The following is a 16,423-nucleotide window of genomic DNA, read 5'->3' on the forward strand; positions in this document are numbered from 1 at the left end:
TGTTCATTGCTAGCTTGATGGGCTGATCACTGGCTTTGAGAAAGTAGGTCATTTCTATTAGCATAATGGAACGGCAGTCATAGCCTTACCCACAGACCAAAGATGGTGCTTTAAAGACAAAAGCATAAAGGACTGGTTAGGCCACACCTTGAGTACTGTGTCCAGTACTGGGCCCCTCAGTTTAAGAAAGATGTTGAGTTGCTGGAATGTGTCCAGAGAAGGGCAACTAAGCTGGGGAGGGGTCTGGAGCACAGCCCTATGGGGAGTGGCTGAGGAAATTGGGGTTGTTTAGCCTGGAGAAGAGGAGGCTCAGTGGAAATCTTATTGCCATCTACAACTACCTGAAGGGAGGTTGTAGCCAGGTGGGGGGTGGTCTCTTCTCACAGGCAACACCAACGGAACAAGAGGACACAGTCTCAAGCTGTGTCAGGGGAAGTTTAGGCTGGATGGTAGGAAGAAATTCTTCCCAGAAAGAGAGATTTGCTATTGGAATGTGCTGCCCAGGGAGGTGGTGGAGTCACCATCACTGGAAATGTTTAAAAAGAGACTGGATGAGGCACTTAGTGCCATGGTTTAGTTGGGTGATAGGTTGGACTTGATGATCTTGAAGGTCTTTTCCAACCTGTTTAATTCTGTAGTAAAAGCATAAATGGTATTTCCCTGGAGTACCTATACTTCTTCATACCTACTAATTGAACAGAAGAGCAGAGTAGCATACTGAGTATTTTGAAAAATGATGGTTTTGTGGCTTTTCCTTCCAAAGACAGGTGAGTCAGATTTGTGCTTCTTTTTGAGCACCCAAACTACCTGGGCAACATAAATGCATACGTCTTCTTGAAGACATCAGGACTCTTTAATCTCTTGTCTTGCAGTCGTCTTATTCTGCTACTTGGAGATATCCTACAAATCTCTGTTGCCATGGAAAGCTGCTCTGAATGACTCCTTGAACTCTGTTCAGCTTTCCCCTTAAAAAAATTCCTGCCCATCTGTCTACCTGTTTGTCCTGCCCACTAGCCTCTTGCTGTTGGAGTTTTCTCTTCAGTTCAGTGCTGCTGAAGCAGCCTAGTTACACAGAGGTGGCTAGTCCAGAGTCCTAGCTCATGAAGGAAAAACACACAGTAGAAATTAAATTTGCTTTATATTTCTTTTATTTGCTCACCATTTGGTGATAGTGGGTGGAGGGGGATGTTGTTTGTTGCCTTCATTTTCAGTTGTTAAGTGTAGATATATGGAAATGACTTAGTTAATGGTTTTCTGGCTTCTCATCATCAACACAAGTGAGAAGCATTTTACCATTCAATTGAGACCAAATGTTTTCAGATAAGGAGATGATGTCTTGAGGCATTCTTATTGCTATTTAATTATGCATATCTTTCTGTGTCTGGCATTTATGCACACATGCATATACATGCTATAAGTAAGCAGCCTATTTGGCTTGATTCAGCTGCCATTAAATGACAAATTGTCGCTGATACTGGATTTAATGCTGGGTTCTTGTCTGTAGCATATTTAAGTGCTATGGTAGGTAAGTAAAATTTTGATTCCATTTACAGGGTTAATAAATTTGGATGGTGCTGGTTTTAAAGCTTCTAATGTCAAAAATATATGAAAATCCTGTCACAAATTTTGTTTATTCATGAGCTGAAAGTAGTCATTGCAGGGTTTTCTTGTGCAATACTTGTACTAAATAAGATAGCAAAACTGACAGGGAATCATACTTGTCCTTAACAACTCTAAATTCTCATAACTATTTTTCTTTTAGGCTGGAAGTATGCAATCCATATATAAATTGCTCTGTAGTGTCACCTTACAGTTAAAAGAACTGCTCAGTGTATTAGATACCATGCAGCTGGAATCAAAATTTGTCCTGAGGATGAATTATTGCATAGCATTGATCCTTGACAATTTTCAAAGCTATTCAAGAAACTTACTTTTTTTTTTTGGATTCCACAGCAATAGTAATGTAAACTCATTACATTCTGTTTAGCTAAAATATTAGCATTACACTGAAAAAGAGAAAGTATCAAATCTACATATTTCAATTTAGCAGGTACCCTGAAAGATGTCAAGTAAAGTGGATTCTAGCATATTCTGTGGGTGGCTGAGAGTAACTTGTGTGCATGTTTAAATTGATAGCTGGGGAAGAGTAAAACTAATTTGGGTGACTGATTTTGGAAAGAAAAATAAAGGCTGATAATGTAAAATGCTGTTAATCAAGGCAAAATGTGGCCACTGTGCTTTTTAAAGACTAGTGATAGGACCTTTTGAGGCAGTAGGGCTGAAGTATTAGAATTAAATATTATTTCATAGTTTCATAGTTTCATTCAGGGTTGAAAGGGACCACAAGGATCATCTAGTTCCAACCCCCCTGCCATGGGCAGGGACTCCCCACACTAGGTCAGGCTGGACAGAGCCTCATCCAGCCTGCTCTTAAACACCTCCAGGGACGGGGCCTCGACCACCTCCCTGGACAACACATTCCAGGGTTTCACCACTCTCATGGGGAAGAACCTCCTCCTCACATCCAGCCTGAATCTCCCCACCTCCAGCTTCATTCCATTCTCCCTAGTCCTATCACTACCTGAGATCCTGAGAAGTCCTTCCCCAGCCTTCCTGTAGGCCCCCTTCAGATACTGGAAGGCCACAATTAGGTCACCTCGGAGCCTTCTCTTCTGCAGACTGAACAGCCCCAACTCCTTCAGTCTGTCCTCATATGAGAGGTGCTCCAGCCCTCTGATCATCCTTGTGGCCCTTCTCTGGACCCATTCCAGCACCTCCACATCCCTCTTGTGCTAGGGGCTCCAGAACTGGACACAGTACTCCAGGTGGGGTCTCACCAGGGCTGAGTAGAGGGGGAGGATCACCTCCCTCGACCTGCTAGCCACACTTCTCCTGATGCAGCCCAGGATCTGATTGGCTTTGTGGGCTGCACACGTTGCACATGTAAGAATTGCATATGAACAAGCTTCTCTTTTTTATTGAAAGAGTAAGATGAACCACTGCTTTTTCATTCCTTTCTCTTTTTTGGAATTCCTTGGAAGTTTTAGACTCTTCCTTTGTCCATCTGCCTGTTCTGAAATCTAACTATCAGGGGGTTGTTATAACCTATACAACCTATAACCTATATAACCTATACAAGATTATTTTCAGCAAGCTTGGCCATTAACATCAGGGTTGTTGTCAAGATTTATAATTAGAGCTTGCTATCAGCTCCAAGAAATAATATAACTCACTCTAACCTAAATGCTTTGCTTTTATATTCATTAAACTTCCCCAGATTGCCCATGAATCAGGAGAAACCCACTTCTGATGGTCTTATGGGAGCTGATGTGGTTCAAAGTGAATGAACTAATTGATTTGATAGATGATTCTCTATAGTCACAGACTGAAACTTGATGAGGATGAGAAATTGTGCATAACCCAGCATGGGTTTTTTGGTAGTAAAATATGTAATATCTCAATCCTGATAAGAAATGGTGTAAGTGTTGGTAAATGTTCCCAGTGTGAATATTAGAGAGTGTGACAGTGGGGATGAATTGTCTTGGTACCAAGAGTTTTATTTGTTTTCCAGAAACCTGCCTTGCTCACTTGGCTGGTATCCTTTATCCATCCTATGTCTTTGTGGTATTTTATTTCTAGAATTGAATTATGATGGGAGTTACTATGAAATACCAGTAGTAGGAGAGGAAAGTAATCCAGGCTTTTCCTATCCTTCTATGTCCATTTCTATCCTTTGGCCTTTTACTGGGCTAATTCACAAGGTTACTGATGAGCTCTTAATACTTTTTATTTCTGTTACCTGGTGAAAAGCTTTCTATCATTCTGATAAATGATTCTTTTGTTGTTGTTTCTGAAAATGACTCTAGACATTCTTCCTTCCAGCCAGGACATTTTGAAAGTTTTGTGGTAATATCATGGTTTGAGTTTCTTTCTTCCTCATTTTATAGCAGTGTTTCATTGTTTAGGTTTTTTCTCATCCAGTTAGCCAACTCGTACAGAACAGTTCATCCTAAACTTTCTTACTTTGCTGTGAGGAGAACAGAAAATGGACCCTATTTTCTTCTAATGCCATCACCACAACTTTGTTGTGATGTACCAAATGTGAATTGGTGGTAGATGGAAGTTCCCATACAGCAGAAAGCCAATTCCTTCCACCAGCATTGTTAGAGTATCTTCACGGCAATTGCCTTCCCTGTCTTTGAAAAGTCATTAACTTTCCTGATTGCTCTCCCATCATTCACAACTACTGTTTGAAGAGCTCTCTGTGTGAACTCAGGTGTTCCTTGAGCTGAAAGATGTACTGCGTGGCTAATTTAAAGTCATTTTCCCATGGAAGATGAAGTATTTTTGGGCTCTTCAAGAGACTATTTACTTGCGTCAGTTTAGTGCTGACTAATTACATGAATAAAGCAGGAGGATGCTGCTTGTACAAACCATGAGTAAATCAGCCACCTAAGTTTAAGAAATGGCAAAATGTTTCTCTGCAGTCATGCCAAGTGGCATAAGAGAAATGATACTCCTTGATAAATGATATATTAGGTCACACTAATTTTTCCATGTTTCTTTTCATGGTGAAATACTTATGGGAAGTAAAAGACTTGTACCAATCTCATCTTCTCCATAAAGGAAAAATATCTTATGATAATGCTAACATTTTGCACTCATGTACAGGAATACATGATCTTGTACAGGTTAGAGAGATTGATTTATGTGTTGAAGAAATACTTGAACATATAAAGCAAATAGAATTTGTCTGAAAATACCTTTTCTTCTCCTCTATCTTCCTTGCAGACACCAATACTCTACTTCTTGCACACTGGGATTCCCTTTCACCCCAAAAGCTGTGAAATAGTTAGTACTCATCCCAACAGAACCACAATTTTGCCTTCCTCATGAAAATAGTCAAGGTTAAGACATTTCTGTAACTGTGGAAGTTGAATTTTACCTAGAAAGGAGGCATATTGTGAATAAGCTGCACCAGGGGAGGTTTAGACTCGAGGTGAAGAGAAAGTTCTTCACTGAGTGAGTCGTTCGTCATTGGAATGTGCTGCCCAGGGAGGTGGTGGAGTCACCGTCCCTGGAGGCGTTCAAGAGGAGATTGGACGTGGCACTTGGTGCCATGGTCTAGTCATGGGGTCTGTGTTGATAGGTTGGACTCGATGATCCTCGAGGTCTCTTCCAACCTTAGTTATACTGTGATACTGTAATCTCTGTTGGTTTGCATGAGCCTTTTCAGTTTGGGCACAGGCTCGTTGGTGTAATTTCAGCCATTGAAAGCATTTCTCACTTGTTTGTCTCGGTTTAACAGGAGAGACAAGCTGAGACACCACAATTTCCAGTGTTTGAACAATTCATGATGTGTTGAAAACCCATATGGTTGGTGTTCTCCAGCCCAGGCAATGGTTCATGAACTCTGTGCCTTCTTTAATTTCGTACTGGTGTTTCACTATAATAGCATGTTGAGTTTCTTCAATTTATTGGACATGATGCTGTATTATTCAAAGTATGTAAAGGATCAAAAACCAGTGGACTCTGCAATGATCTGTAGAAACCATATTCTTGTTCCTTTGCATTTGTTTATTTTCTAGCCTGATATAGAGAAAAAATAGTGACACAATTGAACTCTTGTAGCAGGGCCAGATGAGCCAAGCAGGTAGTGTAAAATTAAATTGATATATTGAAGGAAAAAAAAACCCAAACAGAACACAAAACCTATCTCTTATCTGGCAAAATTCTTAGGGTAAAACCATGACCTGAAAATATAGAAGCCTCTGCAAAATGAATCCCTGAAGGCTCCCTCTGGAAATGGGAAAGAACATGCTTGATTAAGCTGGTGCTAACCTTTCAAAACCATGTTTCTCTGATATTTATTCCTTGAAATAATAAAAGGGGACATGTCAGATGTTGGAAAGCCATAACGTATTCCCTTGCTTGCTACTGCCCTTTTCTAACTTGTGTTCCTCTCCCAGAGCAAACTTTTTATTTTAAAAGTAAGGCCTTGGTTTGTCCTTTTTGCTGACCTTTATGCCTTGTGTGGCTCTGCATTTGCACCAGTTAAATTATAGTAACAAAATTTCCATCCCTGTTCTGACTCTGCTAGAAAACCTTGGTCTTCTCAGTGACAAATGGTGAAATATGTTCACAGGTCTATGTGGGCAGATTTGGAGAACTGAAAATGTATTATGCAGGGGCTGCAGAGCCCAGGTGCCCTCCTTCACAGAGCCCAGGTGCCCCTCTTCACAGAGCCCAGGTGCCCTCCTTCACAGAGCCCAGGTGCCCTCCTTCACAGAGCCCCTGCTCTGCTTCCCCCTTCTCTCTCCCACCCAGCTCAGCACATGCTCTGAGAAGGCTGGGAGTTGCTGACAAGGACAGGGGAATGGGTCAGGCTTCAAGTGCAACCCCGCTGGGGCTGGGTATGGGCTGTACTGCAGTCTTTCTCGGACTAATAGCAGCTGGGACGTTCCACATGGGGCAATGGTTGTTGCTGGGGGATGCCTGGGGCCTGGGAGGCTCCACAGCCCATGCATGAACGCAGTAACATGGTTCCCAATGGACAGCTTGGTATCACTAGAGACCCACAGGCACGGATCTTGTGTGCTTTTGCCGTGTCTCAGGCCAGAGAGGTGACAGGTCCTTGGGAAGCAAGTCTTTTCTGCTGTTTGCAATAATTACTAAATTATTTCCACCCTCACATTTGCTCTGCTTTGCCTGAACGTACATAATTTTGTATAATTTCCCCTAAATTGCTCCCATGGTAATAATGGGGGAGGTTTTTTCCCCTGGGCGCCTTAGTGAGATGTTTGTGTTGGGAATTGCATGTTCTATACTGTTAATGAATAGAAGCAGAAATTTAATAACTTGAGAGTTCAGAAATGTGCAGGGTGTCTTGGGAGGAGAGGTTTCCTTTCAGCTCCTGCACTTCAGTGTTTGCATTTACTAGATTATTTTTTTTTTTGGCCTGGCTCTGTGTAGTACCACAAAGGGAAACTGTATAGCTGAAACCTAGATAGTCATGACAGGTAAACACAATTCACTTCATGTTTACCAGGGGATCACTACATCATTTCAAGAAATCCAAGAAAAGGGGTATGAAGTTAACACACTGCAAGCTACATTATTTGCCTACATTCAAGGCTGGTACAAATAAGTTCCTTCTGTAGATTTTTTGATGCGATGCTGAATTATTCAGCTTCAATTCATGACTAATCGCTGGCTTTCAGTATCCCCAGTCTTCATAAAAATGCCAAATAACTCCTGTAATTCGTTAAACAGGAAACAGCTTGCATTGTATATGCAGAGCTTGCACCACATGTCCTAAATCTGTTAGAAAAATGGAAATTCTAAACTGCAGTGGTGTAAGATAGGAGCAAAACAGTTTTGTCTGTATCTCTGCAGAAGATACAGAGTGAATAAGAATGTGGTAATTATGATCATGTTAAAGTCCTACTTGCAGTCCTGTCATAATAATCTTATTTTAAAATTAATGAAATCATCCTGTGGATTGCTGTTTAATCTGTGTTTCATATTGTTTCTTGCTTCTTGTCATAATATATTCTTACCAGTGAATGACTGTCCTTAACGACTCTGCCAAGTGAAAAATCATTTTGGCCTTATATTGACCCCTATTGTTTTGGTTTAGTATTTTGTTCTGATTTAACAAAAGGTATGCTATTTTAGATAGCAAATGTTTTTTCCATTAACTAACCAACTCTTGCAGCTTTTTCCCTAGTAGGCATAAACTCCTGTCAGGGTTTACCTCGGCTGTTACAGCAGCTGCGAGCATGGCCCTGATGATCTCTTGGAAAAACTGGAGCTAGGAAACTGAGATGGCATGAAAATAGCTCAGGATGAGGTTTCAAGAGATATAGTCCTGTAACATGCTGGAACTGGGGAAGTGAAATGTGCAGTTCTGACAACAGTGACAGATTGATAGTCTTGGTACACTAATTAAAAAGCAACTTATCCTAATATATTAATCTATGAAATGACAGCACCAGGGAGAGCTACCTTGTTTTGTGCACAAGCATGGGAACGTTGGAGTGCTCTGTCCTGGAATGGCAGTATTTTATTTTGTATACAACATTAAGGAATAATGTTAAGCAAGAAGCAACTGAAAGATTACTTCCTTCCGTTGTGCAATGTATGGGGAAATGTTTTGCTATCAACTCTATGTTCTTAAGCTAGACAGAAACAAAAAGTTTCCATTTGTTCTTTTTCTCTTCTTTGCTGTGTTTTATTTCCATGGTTGTGGTAAAATCCAGCTAAGAAGCTAAACCAGAAAAAAATCAACTAAAGCATTAGTTAATCATTTCCATAACTATTTCTCACTAAATTTTTGCTCTCAACATTTTAGGATTTTCATGTTTTGAGATTTACCTGTGGAATTCCTTTGTATAAATGTTTCATGCACTGTATAAATGTACAGCTTCCTTGCTTCCTCCACCAATATTCTCAGTAGCTGAGACCACTTTTTCTGAACCCAAAGTTATTTTCACCATATAGTTAAACAATTTTTTGTTCACCATTCTGATCACAAATAATTGCCTGGTTTTGACTAAAGTCCACATTCACAATTATGTGAAATGGATTCATGTAATAAGAATGTGAACTTTAAAAGAATATTTCATGGAAACTCCTTTCATAAACTATTTTTTCTAACAAAATGCTTGCAAAAGGAAAGGATTTATGCTTAGTACTTTTTCTTTGTTATCAGACTCCTGTAAAGGTGACAGAGGCTGTTGTGCACAAGACGAAGTTCATAGCCAGGGAAGAAGATAGGACCTTCTCTAGGTTAAGAAGATAAATATATCTATATTTACTAGTTAGGCCACACTTGGGAATGTCCTTGTGCATTGTTTTCGGCCCTTGGAGTCTTCAGTTTTGTTACTGGAGAAGTTCCATATGATGCATGAAGGACCATGATGTATGTATTGTTTGAAAGAATTATTCCACTACATTAGTAGCCATAAATGATATATAGAAATGGGGTAGAGTGAAAAGATGTGGTGGAAATAATCTGGTTAATTTATTACAAGCTATTTTTACTTATGTTTATTGTTATTTAGCCCAACCACAAATACAAAAATAATATAAGGTAAGAGCTGGAGAAGAAAATCAAAGCAATTAACTTTGCATTATGAAATTTCTTAATGTTCAGTTGGGAAGCTACATCAAACTTGGGTTCATGGCACTGTATCTAGATACCTAATTTACTTTTTAATTGTAGATCAGTGATTGAACCATTAAATGCTGACTCTGAGCAGATTTTCCGTGTGCTGGACTTCTTTAGCTGTAAATGTCCCCAGATGAAAAGCTTGTTTGTTAAGTTATTTTGAAGTATACAGTGCAGGTCACCAGCACCTGATGATTTCAGCAATGAAATCTTCCTAATTCCCTTTCTCCTAAATATGCTTTATAATATCTTTAATAACCCAAACCCACCTCAGATCTGGCACTCAGATGGCAGCCAGGTACCAAGGAAGCCATGACAGATTATTTCATTACCACTACTAGTTTATTTTGTACCTTCAATATCAGCATTCATGGTCTGACCCAAGGTGTAAGCCTTTTATTGCTATCAAACTACATAAAATCCTGGTGTCAGGTTCTTAACACTTCACAAGTGATAACAATCTTTCTATTAAAAATGTAGACATGCAGTTTGCTTTGAATAGTTTTCTGTAGATAAAATGCAGAACTTGTAGAGCTAAGTTACCCACTAACAATTGTAAGTTTAACACCACTTTGCCGTGAAACCTAAGTTAATTATTCTGGTTCTGTGCCCTGCAAGTGTAAAACAGGACAGCTGTTGGCAACCATGCTCATGAACCTCTTTAAATTAAAAGCGCTCTGTGTGTCTTTCCTGTAAAGGCTGCACAAGAAATCATGTATGGTTAATATCTTATTTTTGAATCAAAAGCTTTTCTTGCAGCAGGAGTTCAACCTTTATCTATCTGAAAATGGTACACACTAGTTCAGGAATAAATACTGAAGCAAAATGAAAACAAAGATTTATATAGCTTCCTGTGTAGAGTGTTGGTGCTCTAATCATGATGTATAGTAATCTAGAATGTGAAATTAAAGAAGAAATCTAGATCTTAATAGCAGCTTGGTAAAAATAAACTAATGCAAATGTTCATAAATTTAGTGCCAACAAAATACTGTGTCCTGTTTCTGATGGATGTTGTTAACATGAAGCACCTGCCCCTATGCTGTATAAAATGTTATCAATACTATAAAAGCCTAAGACAAATATTACTTCCCTTGAAGTCCTTCCATGAGGACACCAGCAGCTTGCTGATTATCCCTGCACTGCTGTCCTGTCAACTCTAAGTTGGACATCAATGGGCCATGTACTCTGAATGGAGCATGATCAGTAGCGAGCTCACGGATGGTAGTTAACTCAGTACCTGAGGGTAATAAATCTACTTCTTCAGAGTTTGACAGCTTCCACCAAGTCCAGTGAACCTGTAGAAATAAAGTATCCCTCTGACACTAGGTCTAGAATACAGAACTTCTTCATATATATACAGCATGTGCATTGCAATTTATTTCTGTCATAAGTAAAGACTGGTACGAATTTGTTGAGTCGCATTCCTAATATCTTTCATGAAACTAAAGCTACCTGCTGGAGATGAGCTGTTTCACAGTGGGTGGCTGTCTCTAGGCAGCCTTCTCAGTAAATACTGATTTGACTTACTGTCTTCAAGTGATCAGGCACACAAATTTCCTACTGGTTTGTCACTTTTTGGCAAATAGTTTAATTAGTTGTAGTACTTATGATCAGTGTCACATATTAATCATATAATTATGATAAGACACAGAACTGGAATGCAATGAATGTTTGGTAGCCATGGTGGACCAAGGAGAACACAAGAATTAGAGATTCTATTCCTTTCAGACTTATACATAATTAGTAATCTTTTACTGTGTTTGGTGTTCTAGGATGTGATGTCCACATTCTTCCAGTTTGGGGCTTCCATTCAGCAAGAAGCCATCATTATGCTGAAGATCATGCAAGATTATGACTGGCATGTGTTCTCTCTGGTAACCACCACCTTCCCTGGATACCGAGACTTCATCAATGTCATTAAGACCACAGTGGAAAATAGTTTTGTGGGCTGGGACATGCAGAATGTCATCATACTTGATACCGCTTTTGGAGATGCCAAGACACAGATCCAGCTGAAGAAGATCCATTCATCTGTGATCCTGCTTTACTGTTCTAAGGATGAAGCTGTCTATATACTGGATGAGGCTCGTTCCTTGGGCCTTACTGGCTATGATTTCTTTTGGATAGTTCCCAGCCTGGTTAGTGGTAACACAGAAATCACTCCCAAGGAGTTTCCTTCAGGACTCATTTCAGCATCTTATGATGAATGGGACTACAGTTTAGAAGCTCGGGTACGAGATGGCCTTGGAATTATTGCCACTGCAGCATCAGCCATGCTGGAAAAATACTCCTTCATTCCTGAAGCAAAAACTAGCTGCTATGGACAACTGGAGAAAAACGACAGACCAACTCACACCTTGCACAAGTAAGGCTTCTTGGGTTGGATTTTTTTCCTTACATAACCTTGGTAATTTTCCATTATATTGCCTTTACATGTTTCTTGAAGGAGACTATTGGGGTTTGTTAATACCATCACGCCCTTTTAAGCAATAGTTTTCCGATCTCAGAATTGTTTTGGTTGGAAAAGACCTCTAAGATCGTCAGGTCCAACCAGTGGCCTAAGACCACCATGGCCACATCTACACGTTTTTTAAACACCTCTAGGGATGGTGACTCCAAGAGCACCTGCTGTAATAATTGTGCACATGGAAATGATGTTATGTGCTGTAGGGCATGAATATTGCTCTGTATCCGATGCAAAAGATGACAGAAATTTATCTTAGAAAGTGTGAAGCTGAGTATTAAAATTGTGCTGTTGTGTACTTTAACTACAAGGTAAAATTACCAAAAAGCTCTGGAGGACGTGCCTGAAGCATTCACATCAACATGAACCTGGTACTATTTGAGAAGACAAAAGATGGCAGTGATAAAGAGGTGTCCCTGGAAATTAGACACATATTAGATTAGTTAGGCAGCTTTTATCACCTAATAACTGGAATCTGTCACTTCTGCTTGTGAGAATCTTATTTTTGTCACCTGTACTAGAATAACTGTAAAAATTAATCTGCATTAATCTAAGTTGATAGGGATGTTTTCTCAAAACAGTTTGTCATATGGGAACTGCCAAGGTTTAAATCAAGATTCTTTCCTGCCTTTTTTTTCTCCCCTCTCTCTTTCCCCTCCCCCTACTTGCCCTATTCCCCCCCTCCCCCTTTAATTATCCTCTTCAAATATGTTGCTGCTGATTACTTCTGTATAAAATTCTGCATAACACATTAATATACACAGTAATTTATTTCTTTATCTGGTCTGTGAGAGGAAGCAAAAGGAATCTTGCACATTTTTTTAATAGCTCCCTACAATATCTCATATGGAAGCTAGTAAGCAGTATATATGACATTTGTTCTGACCAAACATTGCAGACAAAACACTTTGAACAGAAAAGTAGTATGAAATTGGCACAAAATGGAAGAGAAGTGCTGGTTTAATGGAGGAGATTGAAAAAACATTTTAGTCTTCTGATATGTAGGTGCATATTTAGATAAGGAGTTAACTGCCATATAATGTCCTGGACCAGTTGTTGTTTTCCATGAAAATGGCATCTTTGTGCACAGCATTCTTCAGAGCCTCTCTTAAAAGCCAAATACTGCCAAGCAAATGGATTTTAATCAAACATGTATATTATAAACAGCATGGCCAAAGTTTGCCTTTTGTATGACACTTTCACTTTACTTTGGTTTCCTGTTTCCTGTTTCTAGGCCTTGGCCTCTAAAACTGTACAAATTCACCATAGGCATTGCAGAAAATCTGTGACTCTTTTCCTGTTGCCCGAGCTTCCCCAGGGAGAGACAGGAGGCAGCACTGGGGTGGCTTTCTGATCCAGCATGGCTCCACACCAATGGCATCCTCAGCTGTATTAAAAGAGCAGGTCAAGGGAGGTTCTCCTCCCCATCTGTTCTGCCCTGGTGAAGCTGCATCTGGAATCTAATGGGCTCCCCAGTTCAAGAAGGGCAGGGAAATACTTGGGGGAGACCAACAGAAGGCTTCAAGGGTGACTGGAGCATCTCATGAGGAGAGGCTGTGATACCTGGGCCTGTGTAGTCTGGAGAAGAGAAGATGGAGAAGAGAAGATAGAGAATGGATCTAATAAATGCCCATGAATTTCTAAAGGGTGGAGGTCATGAGGGTGGGGTCAGGCTCTTTTCAGTGGTAGCCAGTGATAGGACAAGGGGCAGTGGGTACAAAATAGAACAAGGAAATTACAACTGAACTTAAGGAAAAGATTCTTTCCTTTGAGGGTACTGGAACACTGGAGAAGGCTGCCCAGGGAGGTTGTGGAGTCCCTCTGGAGACATTCCAAAACCTGCCTGGGCATGTTCCTGTGCAACCCGTTGAAGGGGAACCCAGTATGCCATCCTTGCATGGTTCTTCTTAATGCATGTGCTGACAATGCCAGAGAAAAGTGAAAGCTAATGGCATCCCAGTAATCAAATCTGCTCCTTAGCTGTGGGATCCAAACAAACAAAGAAGTCCTCTACTTATATTTGAACTCCACTTTCTGTTGAAAGCTAAATTGTGGTCTGGCTTCAGAAGTGCTGGTGTTAAAGATGCTGTGATTCACTTCAAAGGGCCACAAAACCTCGAACCTCTGAAGGGGACTCCTGCCCCTTTATTTTGGTAATGCACTAGTGTAGACTTGAATTAGGTATTCAGTAGTTGGCATAAGTTTTCTTTCTTCAAACAATCTTTCTTTTTTTTCTCATTAAATCTGCATGACAGCCAGAACAGGGCTTGTGGATGTTAGAGCAGTGAGTTTAGAGTTCACCAGGAGATCCTGCAGTGAGTGGAGCATGATGCATAGAGGAATTATTAATAGGAGAAGTTGTAAGGTAGTGCACTGTGGTTAATAGAGTCACTTCTCAATATGACACACTGAGCTATGAAATGAAAATATATTTTCTATACCAGAGATTCTTTAAGCTTCTCCAGCACCACAAGATAAAGAAGCCGGCTGATTTTAGTTTAGAAATATCAGAATTACACTAAAATGAATCAACTTTTAAAAGTCCTTATGTAATAACTCCCCAAGACTATTCTTGTCACATATAATCTGCAAGAAAAGCATTTAGTAGTGCTAAGTAATCTCTGGGAGCTGACCAGTCTTTCCATGCCAAGGTGAATTACATAACTACCTTGTGCTTTCTTATCCTCATCACTAAATTGCAGGTTTCTTCCTGCATGAGAAATCAATGTCTAAATTAGGGTTTTATTCTGAAAGGTAATCTTCACTTTTTCAGGTCACAGGTAGTGCAGATTTGTGTATTTAACTGCAAGATAAATGTATATGATGCTGGATTAGGAGGTAGCATGACAAAGGATTTTAGAGTATCTTCATAATAAAAAGGGCTAAAGTAATTTTAAACAGCTTACAGACCTGAGATCTGCTGCACTGTATCCCTGTTCATGCTGGAAGTCAGTGCTGGAGAAGTGGGCTTTCACAAAGGGACACTGCATGGAAACTCAGCAGCAGAGAACTCAGTGGGAAGGAGGGAAGAGGCTCTGTAAGGTAGTTCTTGAGCGAAAGCAAGCTCCAGAATGGAGCAAGACCCCACGACTCTTAGACTCCATCTATTATAATGACAGTCTAATTCAGCTTTAAATCCAGTGTAGTATTCAAAGGCTATGCTGTAATAGCTGATTTGCTTGTCAATGGAGGTTGGTAATGCTTTATGTATGACTTCCCACATCTAGATAGTGATTTTCATCTCCGTTTATGAAGAAATCCCATTTTAAGGAAGCTATGAAGTAAAAACTCCTCCTCCCTCTTTCTCAAATCCTTTGAGTATTAAATTGATTGGAACATATATATATATATTACACCCTTCCCTTGTCACTGCCACTCTGAAATACTTTTACTGGCTTTCCAGGCCCAGGGGAAAAAGTAAATAAATCAGGTTTGCTTTTCTGTCGGTATGATTTGAATATTGTTAATTTCTGATACATATGGAAAAACTAGGTTTCCCCTATGAATAAAGGATTTCAAATACAGAGATAATTTTCTGTACATTAGAAAACATACATATATATGTATTGATTCAGATCATCTCATTCCATCTCTGTGAGACCCAGATTTTCTCAAGGCAGAGAAATACTGGCACTAGTGCAGCAGGATAAATAGAATTAGGAGACCATTAAAGCAATGTCAGTTGAACAAATGCTTGCTTTCTCTCAAAAGAGGGAAAACATCCAAGCAAACAAACAGCAAAACAAAATAGCCCTGCCAGTCGTCATGGAAAATGCTGCTGCTTAGAGAATAGAAATGCTTCTGCTTTGTCTAGAAGGGTATTCATGTTGTGTGAAAAAGTTATAACCCTTGGAGATACATTTCACAGCAATGTTTCCAACCACTCTAATACGTACAGGGATGGATGGAGGTGACAAAGCTGTTGCTCTGTTGTCATTATCCTGAATAGTAGAAAGATTTATCTGTTCTTAGGTTATTAGATGTTTATCATGTAGTATTTCCTTGCATTCAGTTTCCAGTAACAATCAAACAATACACAGGATTCAGAGACTCATCTTACTCTCAGTAGCAAAGGTGTAGTGCTAGAGAATTGTCCAAATGGCTCAGGTCAGGCTGGCCTTTCATACCCTTCCCAGGCAGTTTCCTTTATCCATCATCCCTGAGCCTGGGAGTGGGAGCAATGGGAAGTCCAGAGGGCCAGGTCCAAAGGCACTGGTTGATCCTGCTGTGGGGCACCATACTTTAAGACCTCAGGGACCTGCTGGGCGCAGTGTTTTGGAATGTGCTACCCAGTGTGGCTCTCTTTCCATGGACAACTGCAGAGTCAATTTTCTTGTTCTTGCTGTTGTGCTGCTGCTAGCTTACAGCATGGCTAGGAGACAGCTGTTTCTTCAGAGGGCAAGTGTATGCTCTTTCACTAGTCCTGATATTCATTCATCAAGTTTAATGTTTTGATTCTAGCTTTTATCAATAGCAAATAAATTTTCCTCTTTTAAGCAAAATCAGGGCTTAAATGGACACAATGGTTTGATGAGTAATCCAGCAAATCTGTGTAATCTTTTTTCTGCCTACAGATCAACAGCCAATTTACAGAGGATTTATTCATTTAATTTTTGTCAAAAGACTTAGGAAAAATATATATAATCTGCTTTATCCTATGATTGAAGATGTATCAGTATTTAACTTATTATACATGAAGCAAAATATGTTTGCACTAGTAGTAGAGTTGCTGTTCAGAAAAAGTTTCACTTAAGACTCTCCAGGAGTTTGTCTTTCTCATTTTGTCA

The 16,423-nt window shown here is 39.8% G+C and overlaps 1 protein-coding gene across 2 annotated transcripts in view; it reads left to right on the forward strand.

Moving 5' to 3' along the window:
• Positions 1 to 16,423, forward strand: part of GRIN2A (glutamate ionotropic receptor NMDA type subunit 2A) — a 186,758-nt gene that overhangs the window by 86,877 nt on the left and 83,458 nt on the right. For both annotated transcript variants that reach the window (XM_068147145.1, XM_068147146.1), the window contains exon 4: positions 10,945 to 11,537. In XM_068147145.1, coding sequence (XP_068003246.1) covers positions 10,945 to 11,537 — 593 coding nt within the window. The remainder of the gene's footprint in view (positions 1 to 10,944; positions 11,538 to 16,423) is intronic.

This window comes from Melanerpes formicivorus, unplaced genomic scaffold, assembly GCF_026170545.1.
Source record: "Melanerpes formicivorus ecotype bairdi unplaced genomic scaffold, bMelFor1.0.p_v2 SCAF_14, whole genome shotgun sequence".
Lineage (NCBI taxonomy): Eukaryota > Metazoa > Chordata > Aves > Piciformes > Picidae > Melanerpes > Melanerpes formicivorus.